This window comes from Malaclemys terrapin, chromosome 7 (assembly GCF_027887155.1).
Source record: "Malaclemys terrapin pileata isolate rMalTer1 chromosome 7, rMalTer1.hap1, whole genome shotgun sequence".
Lineage (NCBI taxonomy): Eukaryota > Metazoa > Chordata > Testudines > Emydidae > Malaclemys > Malaclemys terrapin.
In genome coordinates, this window is record NC_071511.1 from 87,329,242 (window position 1) to 87,342,065 (window position 12,824).

Here is a 12,824-nt window from a genome sequence, read left to right on the forward strand (position 1 = left end):
TTCATCTGCGTTCTTAGCATGGGTTGTCTAACTCTTTTAGAGCAGATCTAGACACCGTGGTGCTAAAATGCCAGCAGCCATTCTACACAAGCACTCCTACTGGTGCTGCTGTCTGTGCAATAAAAAAAAGCTCAATATGGAAAAGTCTTAGCAGCAGCACCCTTAGCACCGTGCCTGAGCATGATCAGTGACCAGCTGGAGTGTCTTGTGATGGGTTCAGTTCCATCAAGTGACTTTCACCTTCTCAGCAGGCACCTCTATATGAACTGATGTTCACATCCATGGATGGCATCTCTGTTAATTAAACAGTAGTGTTATCTGGGCACTATGTGGGACCTTTGCCCCTCTATTATTATTTCAGCTGACCTGGGATGGCACTAACAGTAAGAAGCTGGCAGGTGTTAATATATTGTGCAGTAGGAGGATTTTTTTAAAATATTCTGTTCCACATTTTTTTTTCACTTCTAAACAGGAAAAAAGTCAAAGTATTAAATTAGTTTGTAAAATGTAAAACAAAGAGGGGGGAAAAAAACAAAAAAAAATCCACCTTCTCCTCTTAACCAAATTTTCTGATGTTGGGAGGCATTAATAACCCTGTCATCTGTATTTGAGCCACCAGCACCTGCAAGACTCCATGTGTTCCCATGCTCAAGAAGACTATCCCCAGGGATTGCCTTCAGAGCCCGTCAGTGCTCACTGATGAGTAACATGAATTGCTCCCCTCTCCTGTGAGTCTTAAGTTCTTTGCTTTTCCGGATCCTGTTGACTTCAGGGAGAGAGATCCTGTTTTCTTAAAGAGTCTTTATTCCAGTTGCTTTTCTCTTCCATCCCCTGAGAATCCACAAAATATGCTGGGAGGAGAAATGCTATGATTCAGAGGGTTACCACTTTAAAAACATCACGGTGCTGTAGTGTTTGCATCAGTACAGATCATAGAATCATAGAAATGTATGGCTGGAAAGAATGTCAAGGTCATCTAGTCCAGCCCCTCTGCATTGAGGCAAAATTAAGTACACCTGGACCATCCCTGGCAAGTGTATGTCTAACCTGTTCTTAAAAATATCCAATGATGGCGATTCCACAACCTCCCTTGGAAGTCTATTCCAGAGTTAATTATCCTTATAGTTAGAATTTTTTTCTGCTATCTAACCTAAATCTCCCTTGCTGCAGATTAAGCCCATTACTACTTGTCCTGCCTTCATGGACATGGAGAATAATTAATCACCCTCCTCTTTATAACAGCCTTTAACATAGTTGGAGATAGTTATCAGGTCCCCACTCAGACTTCTTTTCTGAAGACTAAAAATGCCCATTTTTTTAAATCTTTCCTCATAGGTCAGGTTTTTCAAACCTGTTACCATTGTTGTTGTTCTCCTCTGGACTCTCTCCACTTTGTCCACGTTTTCTAAACTGTGGCACCCAGAACTGAACACACCACCCATGCTGGGACCTCACCAGTGACAAGTAGAGCGGGACAGTTACCTCCCGTGTCTTATACACAACATTCCTGCTTATCCACCCCAGATTGATATTAGCCTTTTTCCCAATTCATCACATCCATATTCAATTTGTGATCCACTCTAACCCCCAGATCCTTTTCAGCAGTAGTTTGTAGTTTGTAGTTGTGCATTTGATTTTTCCTTCCTGAATGCAGTACTTTGCACTCGTCTTTATTGAATCTTATTGATTTCAGATCAACTTTCCAATTTGTCAAGATTACTTTGAATTCTAATTCTGTCCTCCAAAGTGCTTGCAACCTCTGCCCCACCCCTCAGCTAAGTGTCATTTGCAAATTTTATAAGCATCTTCTCTACTACATTAGCGAAGTTATTAATAAAAATATTGAATACTACTAGACCCAGGACTGAACCTGTGAGACCCCACTAGATACGCCTTACCAGTTTGACAGTGAACCATTGATAACTACTCTTTGAAGTTGTGCACCCACCTTATAGTAATTTCACGTAAACCCCATTTCCCTTGTTTGCTTATGAGAATGTCATGTGGAATGTGTCAAGACATAGCATATTTACTGCTTTCCTCTCTCCACTAGGCCAATAACTCTGTCAAAGAAGGAAATTAGGTTGGCTTGGCATGATTTGTTCTTGACAAATCCATGCAGGCTATTGCTTATAAACCTATTACAAATTGATTGTTTAATCATTTGTTCCAGTATCTTTCCAGATATTGAAGTTAGGCTGGCTGGTCTATAAATTATTGGGTCCTCTTTGTTTCCCTTTATAAAAATTGGTGTACTATGTTTACACTTCTCCAGCCTCATTGACCTCACCCTTTCTCCATGAGTTCTCAAAGATACATCATTATACATCAGTGTATAATATGTCAACTTGATGCATCATCACAACAGGTAAGTACTACCTCAGTGTGGTATGATGCCCAGAATTACTATGAGACCAATCTTGCAGAACACAAGCCTGGCCCAAGAAAACCAGGATGGTCCCATAAATTTTAGTTCAGGTGGCTTCCTGGTGGGGAGCTCGAGGCTTGGGGAACTGAAATGAGAATGTAGGCTCCAATAACTGTTTAACAAATCTTTAAAACCTACACTGCAGCTGCTTGATGGTTCATGTACATTACTCTTCCTCCTCTCCCCAGTATACCCAGTGTAGACATGCACAGCTGTGTACACTGGTTCCTGTACTTTACGATTTGTAACATTTTAATGGGCGTCTGTGAAATGCTTCAGTAAATATCTCCATCACTAATACAGCAGACACCAGATTCAAGGCCCCACCCCCTGGAAACACACCATAGTAATCAGCCTCCTCTGGTGCGTTCTCCCACAGTCCCGCAGCTGCCACTGGCTGTCTTCTCTGTGGTCACCAGTGCGACTGCTGGAATGTAGTTGGTGCCTATATTTCCACCCTCCAGCTCCAATACAGTTACACCGATGCTGGAGAAAGGACTGATTTATCATTAATGATTTTTATAAGGCACAAAGAAAATAGACATAAATAATCCAAAGAGAGAGAAGAAGAGGAAGCTGTGAGCTTTGGGAAGAAGAATTTTTGAGGTATTTACAGTACATCTGCAGTTGCAGTTCAGCGCTTCTTGCATAAATATGAGGGCACAGGGTACAGTGACTTCTGCCACTGCTCTAATCTCACTTCAGGCCTGAATTCTCATCTGGAGTCTCTTGGGATCAAATCTGAACAAGAGTTACATTGTCATGTTACTGAAGAAGGTTGGGAAGTCTTGGTAAAACAGAATATACAAGCCCCTATTAATATTAAATACAAGGCATGTGAATTTGAGTGACATGACCCTTATTTTACATTTCCCCCAGTCTTCATATGGCTGGGAAGTGTGATGCAAGTTGTCTAAGGCTTGGAACAGGAAGGAAATATTTTGTTTCATTCCACTGATTTTTTGCCATGAGCTTTGAAGACTAGAGAGGTGTACAGGGTATTCATATTCTTTCACACATCTATATTCGGAATCTTGAACTGGATCCCTTTCTAGCTTTCTTACAAGTGAAGAAGTTATTACCATATTTTTTCAAAAGACCTGTTGTGGGGGAACAGTACATAGCAGGAGCTCTCTGGCAACCAAGATAAAAAAATCTACTCAGTGTGATGTAAAATTTCAGTTCTTTTTCTCCATACAGGTAGGGGAATATCTCAAGAAGCCTTTTGGACAAGAATGTCTGAAAAGTTGTCTTAAAACCATGCCACCAAACAAAGCAGTGCTCTTCATGGTGGGGATTCTTCCTTATAATGTGTTTTACCATAGACCGTGCAATGGGTCCCTGATCTTGAATGGGACTCCTGGGCATTAGGGTAATGCAAATAATAAAATCAATAATTCTGTGAACATCAATGAAGTACTCCCAAGTATTTTCTGTAAGGCTGGGTAAATCGGGCAGCTGCACATTTGTTTACATTGTGGTAACTGTATCTTTGCGAAAGAAATGACAAACTTAATTTATTTATTGTTTAATTAAAGCTTACAACATGCAGAATGCACCCAAATTGTAGAGAGTTTTCAGAATGGTAAGATCCGCGATTCCCCACCCAGACAACAGTTTTCTCTTGTTCTGAATGTTAATGAGTTTTTCTCTAAGGGGAAGAGGAGAGGGGTTTGATCTGTGCATTTCAACGAGACAGAATCCTCTCAGATAGATGGTCCTAGATGATTTTCCCCAACAATGTCCAAGTTCCTGGTGAGCAGCAGAGCTGCTAAATTGTGTTTGCAGTATCCCATAACTCAAATGGCTTTTCCTCAAACTTTCCAGAAATAATTCACCTCTGGGCTGAGACCAGGCATGGACAATTCAGCCTAAAGGAAATATTTTTCAGAACCTGATGAGTGTGTATATCACGTTCATGCCTTCAATGATAGCTTTATCTCCAAAATCAGTCAGCAACACTGGTGCCCATCTAAAGCAAGGCCACTCATTGTACTCCCAGCTTCCCGGTTCCATTCTCTGAGGGTATAATTTATATACCTTTCCTGCAGTTAACCCCTCTTCTTATGAATAAATAATAGACATAGAAATTGGAGCATTACCAGAGCTTCGAAACCCTGAGCTCTTGGGCTTCAACTACTCACAGAGAGCTGCTGCTGCCATCACTCACTGTCTCACGTTGAATTCATTTCATTTCACAGACTGACTGCACCTAGGGATGCGAGTGACAATGATCTTAAATTCCAAAGGACCTGACCAGCTTATGTGCGTCTCTCTCATAATCCAGGTGGTTGTTTATTTTGTGCATGTTCTTCTTGTTCCAGATGTCCCTGTTGAGAAACTTTCTTCAATGGAGTCGCTGCAGAGTGTAAACCTGAAGTCAAATCCCCTGAACGAGGAAGTCCAGGTGATTGCCAGGCCGCTGATCAAATTTGATCTCCTGGTGTCTCCAAAGGGAGCACATGCTGCTCCGCAAGCCTGAAACACAGACTTTGGTTGCGTGGACTTGGTGTGACTTCATTTGAGACTGGTTTTAAAGGGAAAGCTAGGGGATCCGGCTGCAGGGCATGCTGATCTAGAATGGCTCCACCAGCTTTTGCAAGCTGCATCACTCCTGCATGTGTGAGGTTTTGTAGATGGGAGGAGTAGGATGGGGATGATTGGGGGAGGGGGGGGTTCAGAGTCGGTATTTCATTGATAGAGAGTGGATCTGCTTATTGTTATTTCTTTGCAGCTGTCTAAAATACACAGAAATGCAGTGACGCCCTAGTAAATCACTATTTGATAAAGGAATAAATCTGTGAAAAGATTAAACTTCCAGGGCAACAGAAAGGAAAGTGCAATGCAGAAATAGATCAGATAAGAGACTCAGGGCAGGTCTTCACTACAGGGGGGGTTGATTTAAGATACGCAAATTCAGCTACGCGAATAGCGTAGCTGAATTCGACCTATCGGAGCCGACTTACCCCGCTGTGAGGACGGCGGCAAAATCGACCTCCGCGGCGCCCCGTCGACGGCGCTTACTCCCACCTCCGTGGTGGAGTAAGAGCGTCGATTCGGGGATTGATTGTCGCGTCCCAACGAGACGCAATAATTCGATCCCCGAGAGATCAATTTCTACCCGCCGATTCAGGCGGGTAGTGTAGACCTAGCCTCAGTCTCCTAAGTGTATTTCTGTGCACCAAACAAAACTAGAAATAGTCTCTCAGTAGAGCTTTCTGCAATGAGTCTGACAAGGAAGTGACCTATTAGAAGAATAACACCTTGCTTCAGCAAAAATCAATGTAATAGCCTACTCCATTCTTGTATCACTCAAAGCCCTGTTATTCAGGTGAAGCATAGTATGGAGCAGAAGAGTGATAGAAGGAGGCTCTGTCCTATGAATAAGCACTTATTTACACAGCCTTGATGGTCCAGGATTGAATGAAAATACTCTGTGGATGGACTTTTCTTTTCAACTAGTTTGATCTTGGTGGTTTACCCCTAGGGTCTGAGCCAGCTGTTATAATGGAGCATATTAACTGGACACCACTATGAGCATCAAAACAAGACAGTAAAACTTGTCTTACAGTACAGAGGTCCTCTTGGAAAGAATATCCTATCTACAGACAACTCCTTTTCTTCTCTGGTTCTTCATTCAGCATTTGATTGACAAGGCATAATGATCCCACACACACCCTTTTTTTTTTTTTTGACAGATTAGTTGATTTTGTCCAAGATAAATAATTTCTGTTCAGCCTCCTAGGGCTTGTCTTCACTGCAAAGTTAACTCGAATTATAATTTGAATGTTGCCCTTAACTCAAGTCCCATCCACACACACAAACTCTTTACTGAAGTGTGGTGGTACTTTTAAGTCAAGTTGGCTGGCCCGAGAGGGAAGGTATAGGCCAAAACTCAAGTGAGCACAATTCGTCAGTTGCTGTCATAGGCTAGCTCCACTCAAGTGCCAACAGTCCTCCAATGTCTTCCCACAATTCCTTCCCTGTGCCCAGAAAGGACAGAAGAGTTCTCTCACTAGTTACTGGAAAATAATTCATAGAATGGCTTATTTTACTACATCACTAAGAACCATGGATTGTGTGTGTCCCCAGCAGTCTTAGTGACACACACTAATGAGTGCAGCTCCAGAGTGGCTACAACAGCTCAAGAGTTATATCACAGTGAGCTAGGCTTGCTTGAGCTAGGCTAACTTGAGAGGAGTAACTCAAGTGTAGATAACTTGTTATACTCCTACTGTAATACTAGGACTGGCAGTGCATTGACATTAACAAGAGCAGGGGTGAAGAAATGTTCAAACATGGTTTCTGCATGTCACTCCAGTATATGTTAGTTCTGGTTTTAGCGATCTCTCTGAGTGTGTCCTGTCATGAGCTGCTCACTGCTTGTCCCTTGTTCACATGGTAGGTATATTTTGCTTCAATAGATTTTAACGTAGTTTCCTGTTGCTGGGGATCAAGAGAGAATCTGGTGGATGGAAGAACCAGAAAATTTAACTTGCTGGTGAGAAATGATCTCTGGTGGTTGGTTTAAAACAAAAAGGCAATAAATTAATCTATTTGTTTCATCATCTTGAATAGTGTTTTCCACAGAATATAGACATATGCTGGATGTGCCTAATACATACATGTGGATATTATTGTTTCTCCTTTCTGATCCAAGCAGCTAGTCAAAGTTTAGGGCCCCAGGAATATCCCAGCTGGAAGTAGAGTCTGGTATTTTCTTTGATGCAATCTGGTTGTCCAAATGCAGAGGGAACCCAGAGCAAAAGGAGCAGTTTTTTATCTGACAATCCCATGCCTCTTTAGCCAACACTAGACCCAAAACACTAGACCCACTAGACTCACTTTCTAGCTTTTTCCAAGGTCAGCTGTGCTTACAGGCTGCTGCTTGGCCTCTCAGTCTGCTGGCTCTGTTTCCAGCTTGTCTATTTTACTTACACAAACACTAACACACAGACACCCAGTCAAACACTCCATCCACAGGGTGCTAGTTTCTGGGCAGACACTGTTAGGACTTGTTTTTGGTGTGGCCCCTTAAGTGTTTCTTACAACGCACAGTTTGTGCAGGGTGAGCTCACACATCAGTTTGAACAAGGTTTTAACTCAGCCCCTAACAAGATTTCACCCAGCTCATAACTTATAAATGGGGAAACACTCCTTTCATTGGGGATACATTTACATCCTTACTGCTCACTTCATCTCTAAAAGGTTGCCTGCTTTCAAATATTGGTATTAGTGGCAAGTTGGGTACAAGGTTTTGTTATTCTAGACCCACCTTATTCACAATGAAACTTTACTTTGAAATAAAATAGGTGGTTGGTTTAGTAACATTCGCCAATTAGTAGAAGCAGTGATATGGATTCCTAAAGCTCTACCGACAAAAAGTAATTTTAATTTAATCAGCATGTGAAATGTCAAGTGCCAAAATAAATATACCCTTGTGCTACATCTCGTGTATGCTCACCTTCTAAAGAGCAGTTTTGTTCTTCCCATCTGGCCTTCCTTGATTATAAAAATGATTCCTTTAACCAGCTGCTACATCCTGTGAACTGGACATTCTTTTTTGCTCTGGCTTTGAAATCAATATTGCCTGTGCTTTCTTTTTTAAAATCATAATCTTGATTCCAAGTTCCTGACTTAAGAAGTGGTGTGTGCGTGTTTGAATATAATGCTGTATATTAATTCAGGATTTTTTGTGATGGCACATAGTCAGAGAAATCAACATTGTACTACTTCAGTTACAGAGATGATTAAAATATGGTAGCATGTTAGTTCAGATTACTTTCAGATTCCATGACATGGTACATCCATAAAAAGAGCATAGAGGAATATTCACAAGATATTTGCAGGGTCTGATCATTTAAAATTCATTGCATACCACAAGCCATTCATCTCATAGACTCATAGACTCATAGACTTTGAGGTTAGAAGGGACCACCATGATCATCCGGTCTGACCCCCTGCATGCTGCAGGCCACAAAACCGTCCCCACCCCTTCCCTGGACTCTGCTGTTGAAGTCCCCAATCCTGTTTTTAGTGACTTCAATCGGCAGAGACCCTCCTGCTAGAGATCCCTGCCCCATGCTGCGGAGGAAGGCGAAAAACCTCCAGAGGCTCAGCCAATCTGCCCTGGAGGAAAATTCCTTCCCGACCCCAAATATGGCGATCAGTAAGACCCCGAGCATATAGGCAAGAGTCTCCAGCCTGACCCCTGTTAGCCATTATACTATTTACCTACCATTGCTTGGTTTTCCTTGACTACGATGTTTTACCATTAAACCATTCCCTCCATAAACTTATCTAACTTAATCTTAAAACCAGACAGGTCCGTCGCCCCCACCGTTTCCCTCGGAAGGCCGTTCCAATATTTCACCCCTCTGACGGTCAGAAACCTACGTCTAATTTCAAGCCTGAACTTCCCCACGGCCAGTTTATATCCATTCGTTCTCGTGTCCACATTAGTACTAAGATGGAATAATTCTTCTCCCTCCCTTGTATTAATCCCTCTAATATATTTAAAGATAGCAATCATATCACCCCTCAGCCTTCGCTTTGTCAGACTAAACAACCCATCTAATTAGTAAACAAAAAACAGACTACTCATGTGTTTGAGATTTAAACGTATTACAGAATATGCACCAGGGAGTTCCCTAATGGTTCCTTATCTAGTAGCCCTATTGGTCATCTAGATTCTTCAAAGGCTCTAAAAGACACAGAAGCACACATGGGTGCCATATTGAATGGCCTGCCAACCTCACTACAGAAATCAGAATTGATTAAAATAGTCGCTAGTGATGATACACAACTGCAAACGGTATCAGATGTTACTTAGCAGAGGGCCCAGATCCAGCCATTGCCTTCCATGCATAGTGAGGAGAACTCTCTGAAGATCTGATGATCTGTGCTGATTGTACGGAAGCCCACAATCTTTGCAGGATCACATGAAGGAAGAGATCCAGGAGGGACATCAATGCCTAAGAAAGCACCAGAAACAAGCCCCAGTATGTGAGTGTCCACCCACTTAGAGGTGGACCTAAAACTCAAAGTAGAATCATGCAAATCTTGCACCAGAAAAACTCAACTCAGAGAATCTCTTCCACCAAGAAGAAAAGGGGACATAGGTACCTGGTAGCCTTTAGCTATTTCTCTAGGTTTATAGAAATTCTACTTTTCACTAGACACACAAGCCAACAAATCACAGAATAGTTAAAATGCACCTTTTATTATTTTGGCACTTGGAAGAAAGTCACTGGCTATGGACTACAGTTTGCTAGCTCTAAATTCCAAGCTTTTGGGCTACAGTATGTTTTTAAGCATATTAATTCTTCCAACAAGGGAATGAACTGGCAGAAGGAACAAAACAGATCATTGAGAGAATTCTACACCAAAAAGATTCCATATTTAACTTCTGTGCTGTAGGCCAACTCCCACCACACTGGCACAACAATTACCAGCATAAAACCAGCTCAACTGCTTATGGGTTGACAGATTAGATCAATGCTGCTAATCTATATGGTATATCTTTAGCCTTAATGGCTCTTCTTAAAGATGTGAAGCTGAGAGATACCAAATCTGTGAGATCTCATGCTTTCTTTGTTAGTTGTTGGAATGCAGCCTAAAGCTTAAACTGGGAGAACTAGTCCTGATAAAACCAAATGGGTAAAAATATTGGCCAACAGCTGTTGTCACCGGACACAGCTGTGTCCCAAGATCCCACATGGATAAGACAGATCAAGGCACTCAGTGTGGAAGAAACAGGTGGAATATTCAGTGGGCAGCAAACCCAGTTTGGGTCTGTTATGGGCTTGATGCTGAAATCACTAGGTGGAATTCTATGGCTTGCGTTATTCAGGACATCAGACCAGATGATCATAATAATCCCTTCTAGCCTTCAAGTCTCTGAATTAGTTGAACTGCTGTGGGACTCCTGTAACAATGGTATTCACACCACAGGCTGTGTGAAGGTTGAGCAAAGTCCTTCATAATCCAAGAGAATAAACTGGACAAAACCCTCCTCAAGGCCAAAAGATGATCAGATTTGGATGAACTGTGAAGCAACCGACTCAAACTGATCTTCAATTTTGTTTTTAAAGATTGTTTATACAGAAAAAAGAGGGACAAGATATGAAGATGTCTGCTTGGTTTGTTTAAAATTCTAGCAGGAACCCAGGCAGAAGAAGGCTAGGTGAGGGCTCTAGACAGGAGTTCTACAATGACAGAAGCAGATTAGATTTAGGGATGATATCATTATCCTTTCTCAAATAGTTTCTTGTTCAGTATGAAAAGAAAGTGACTTTTGGTGATTCTTTACCGTTACCACATGACAGAACCATCAGTGCCATCAAAACTTAGGTAATAAAATGTGAAAAGCATCTTGGGGGGTTTTATTGCTTTCTCCTCTTTTTTTAACCTTTCAAAGAAAGTAAGTCTCAGAACTGAAAGATGTCTAGTCTAATGGGGGCAGGACGTGGGAGCCCTTCAAGAAAATTGTGGATCCACCCTCAATCTAGAGGTTTGGCAGCTTTTGTGAACAGGTGCAGATTTACAAATTTACCAGAAAATAAAGTAAAAGATTGCTGCTGACCTGCTGGGCCATTGGGACAACAAAAGTCACCATTGGCCTGTCCTCTTCTTTTGTCTACTGTGCATTCAATAGCTGGCAAGGCTTGAACACTGCCTCAGCTGCCTGATATACACTGGAAAGTAGAACAAGGAAAGAATTTCCCAATCCCAAGGAGAACTTTAATTTTTAACTAAACTGATAAATGATGTATTTTCTCTGCAGATAAACAAACAACATATCTGCACAGAGGCCTCATGGGGAATGGCTTTACAAAAGGGCCAGGCATGGCATTACCCAGGAGACAGCTCTGTTTGAGTGAAATTGTGAACTTTAATCCTAATTGGATAAAGGCATTATTTGTTTTCTGTACATGCATGTGTTACAGTGACTTTCCCTTTATCTTTGCTTCTTGAGGCTGAACTGTTCGTCTGCTCTGTGGATCAGAGCTAAAGAACACTTTGGCCATTTCAGAGGTGATGAAGGATGCACTAATTCACCCAACTACAAGGGAAAATACCATTTCTAACTGAAGCACCTCTAGTGCACTACCCCCAAAGGGTCCCAATGAGAGAGGCTGCTCCTTTGTTTGGTGCAGGATCCAGGAGCCCTAACTGTGGAATTCTTTACAACTTCAGGCTGTAATGTCCCATTAAAAGTAACTTCTGTTGGCTGAATTTCTTTCTTTTGGACAGCCCTAGTGATATCACATTGGGTTTGATTTCTCATCTCTGCCTAACCTGGTTGGTGGTAGCAGCTGTGCAATATTGTATGAGCAACACGTTTTTGTCCTTGGGACAGTAGTGGATTTACCATGGCCCACACTCCAGGGGGGCCCCAGCCAGGCCCACTCTTCTCTTCCCCCCGCTCTCTCCTGCGGGGGGGCAGAAGCTTGGTGCTGCTGGCACTGAGGGTCCTGCTGCAGTAGGGCAACCAACCTCCACCTCCCTGCCTCTTCTCACAGCTTGCTGTGTTTGGGCCGATCAGCTGTTTGCTGATCAGCTGTTTGCTGGCAGGAGGGAGGGGGAAGAGCGGAGCCGCTGTGGAGGGGAGGCAGAGAAGGGGTGGTGGGGGGGCCTTGGAGAAGGGGATGGAATGAGCATACCTGTTCTGTGAACGCGGAGCTGCGCAGCCCAGCTGAAAAAAGAAGGTGCTGCTCAGCTCCCTGGACTTTGCAGCTGGACACGACCTTCTGGGTCCTAGTGCTGGTTAAGCTCCCTTCTGTGTGCTGGGAGCCATCCTTCATTTTGTACAACAGTGAGTGCCCGCGGTGGGGCAGGCACGGCAGGGGGACAGAGGCAGTGGGGAAGGAAGGGGGTGGGATGAGGAGGAGATGGAGTGGTGGGGAAGGGGCATGGGATGGGGAAAAGAAGAGGATAGGGCAGGGATTGGCAACCTTTGGCCCACCAGGGTAAGCCCCCTGGTGGGCCAGGCCGGTTTGTTTGCCTGCCGCGTCTGCAGGTTTGGTCGATCGCGGCTCCCACTGGCCATGGTTCGCCACTCCAGGCCAATGGGAGCTGCAGGAAGCGGCGCAGGCCGAGGGATGGCGGGCCGCGGGTCAGAGGTTGCCGATCTCTGGGATAGGGGAAGTGGGGGCCCAGCATGCGGCTCCGCTTGGCAGCAGCTGGGGCTCCCCTATTAAGCAGGCCCATCAAACCCTCATCCTGACAAGCCCCACCTCCCCTGCATCTGTACCACCCCGATGAACCCCCCCGGACACCCTCCCCACTGAGCCCCAACCATCTATACCTAGACCCCCACCCAAATGAACCCCACCAGCACCTCCCCCCGCTGAGCTCCAACCACTTTCACTTGGTCCCCCCTGCAGACTCCCAT

At 43.5% G+C, this 12,824-nt stretch overlaps 1 protein-coding gene across 4 annotated transcripts in view; it reads left to right on the forward strand.

Moving 5' to 3' along the window:
• LRRC20 (leucine rich repeat containing 20) overlaps positions 1–7,966 on the forward strand; it is a 186,207-nt gene extending 178,241 nt beyond the window's left edge. For all 4 annotated transcript variants that reach the window (XM_054033573.1, XM_054033575.1, XM_054033578.1 and 1 more), the window contains one exon: positions 4,753–7,966. In XM_054033573.1, the coding sequence (XP_053889548.1) occupies positions 4,753–4,910 (158 nt within the window). In that variant the 3' untranslated portion in view covers positions 4,911–7,966. The remainder of the gene's footprint in view (positions 1–4,752) is intronic.
• The last annotated feature ends 4,858 nt before the right edge of the window (positions 7,967–12,824 follow it).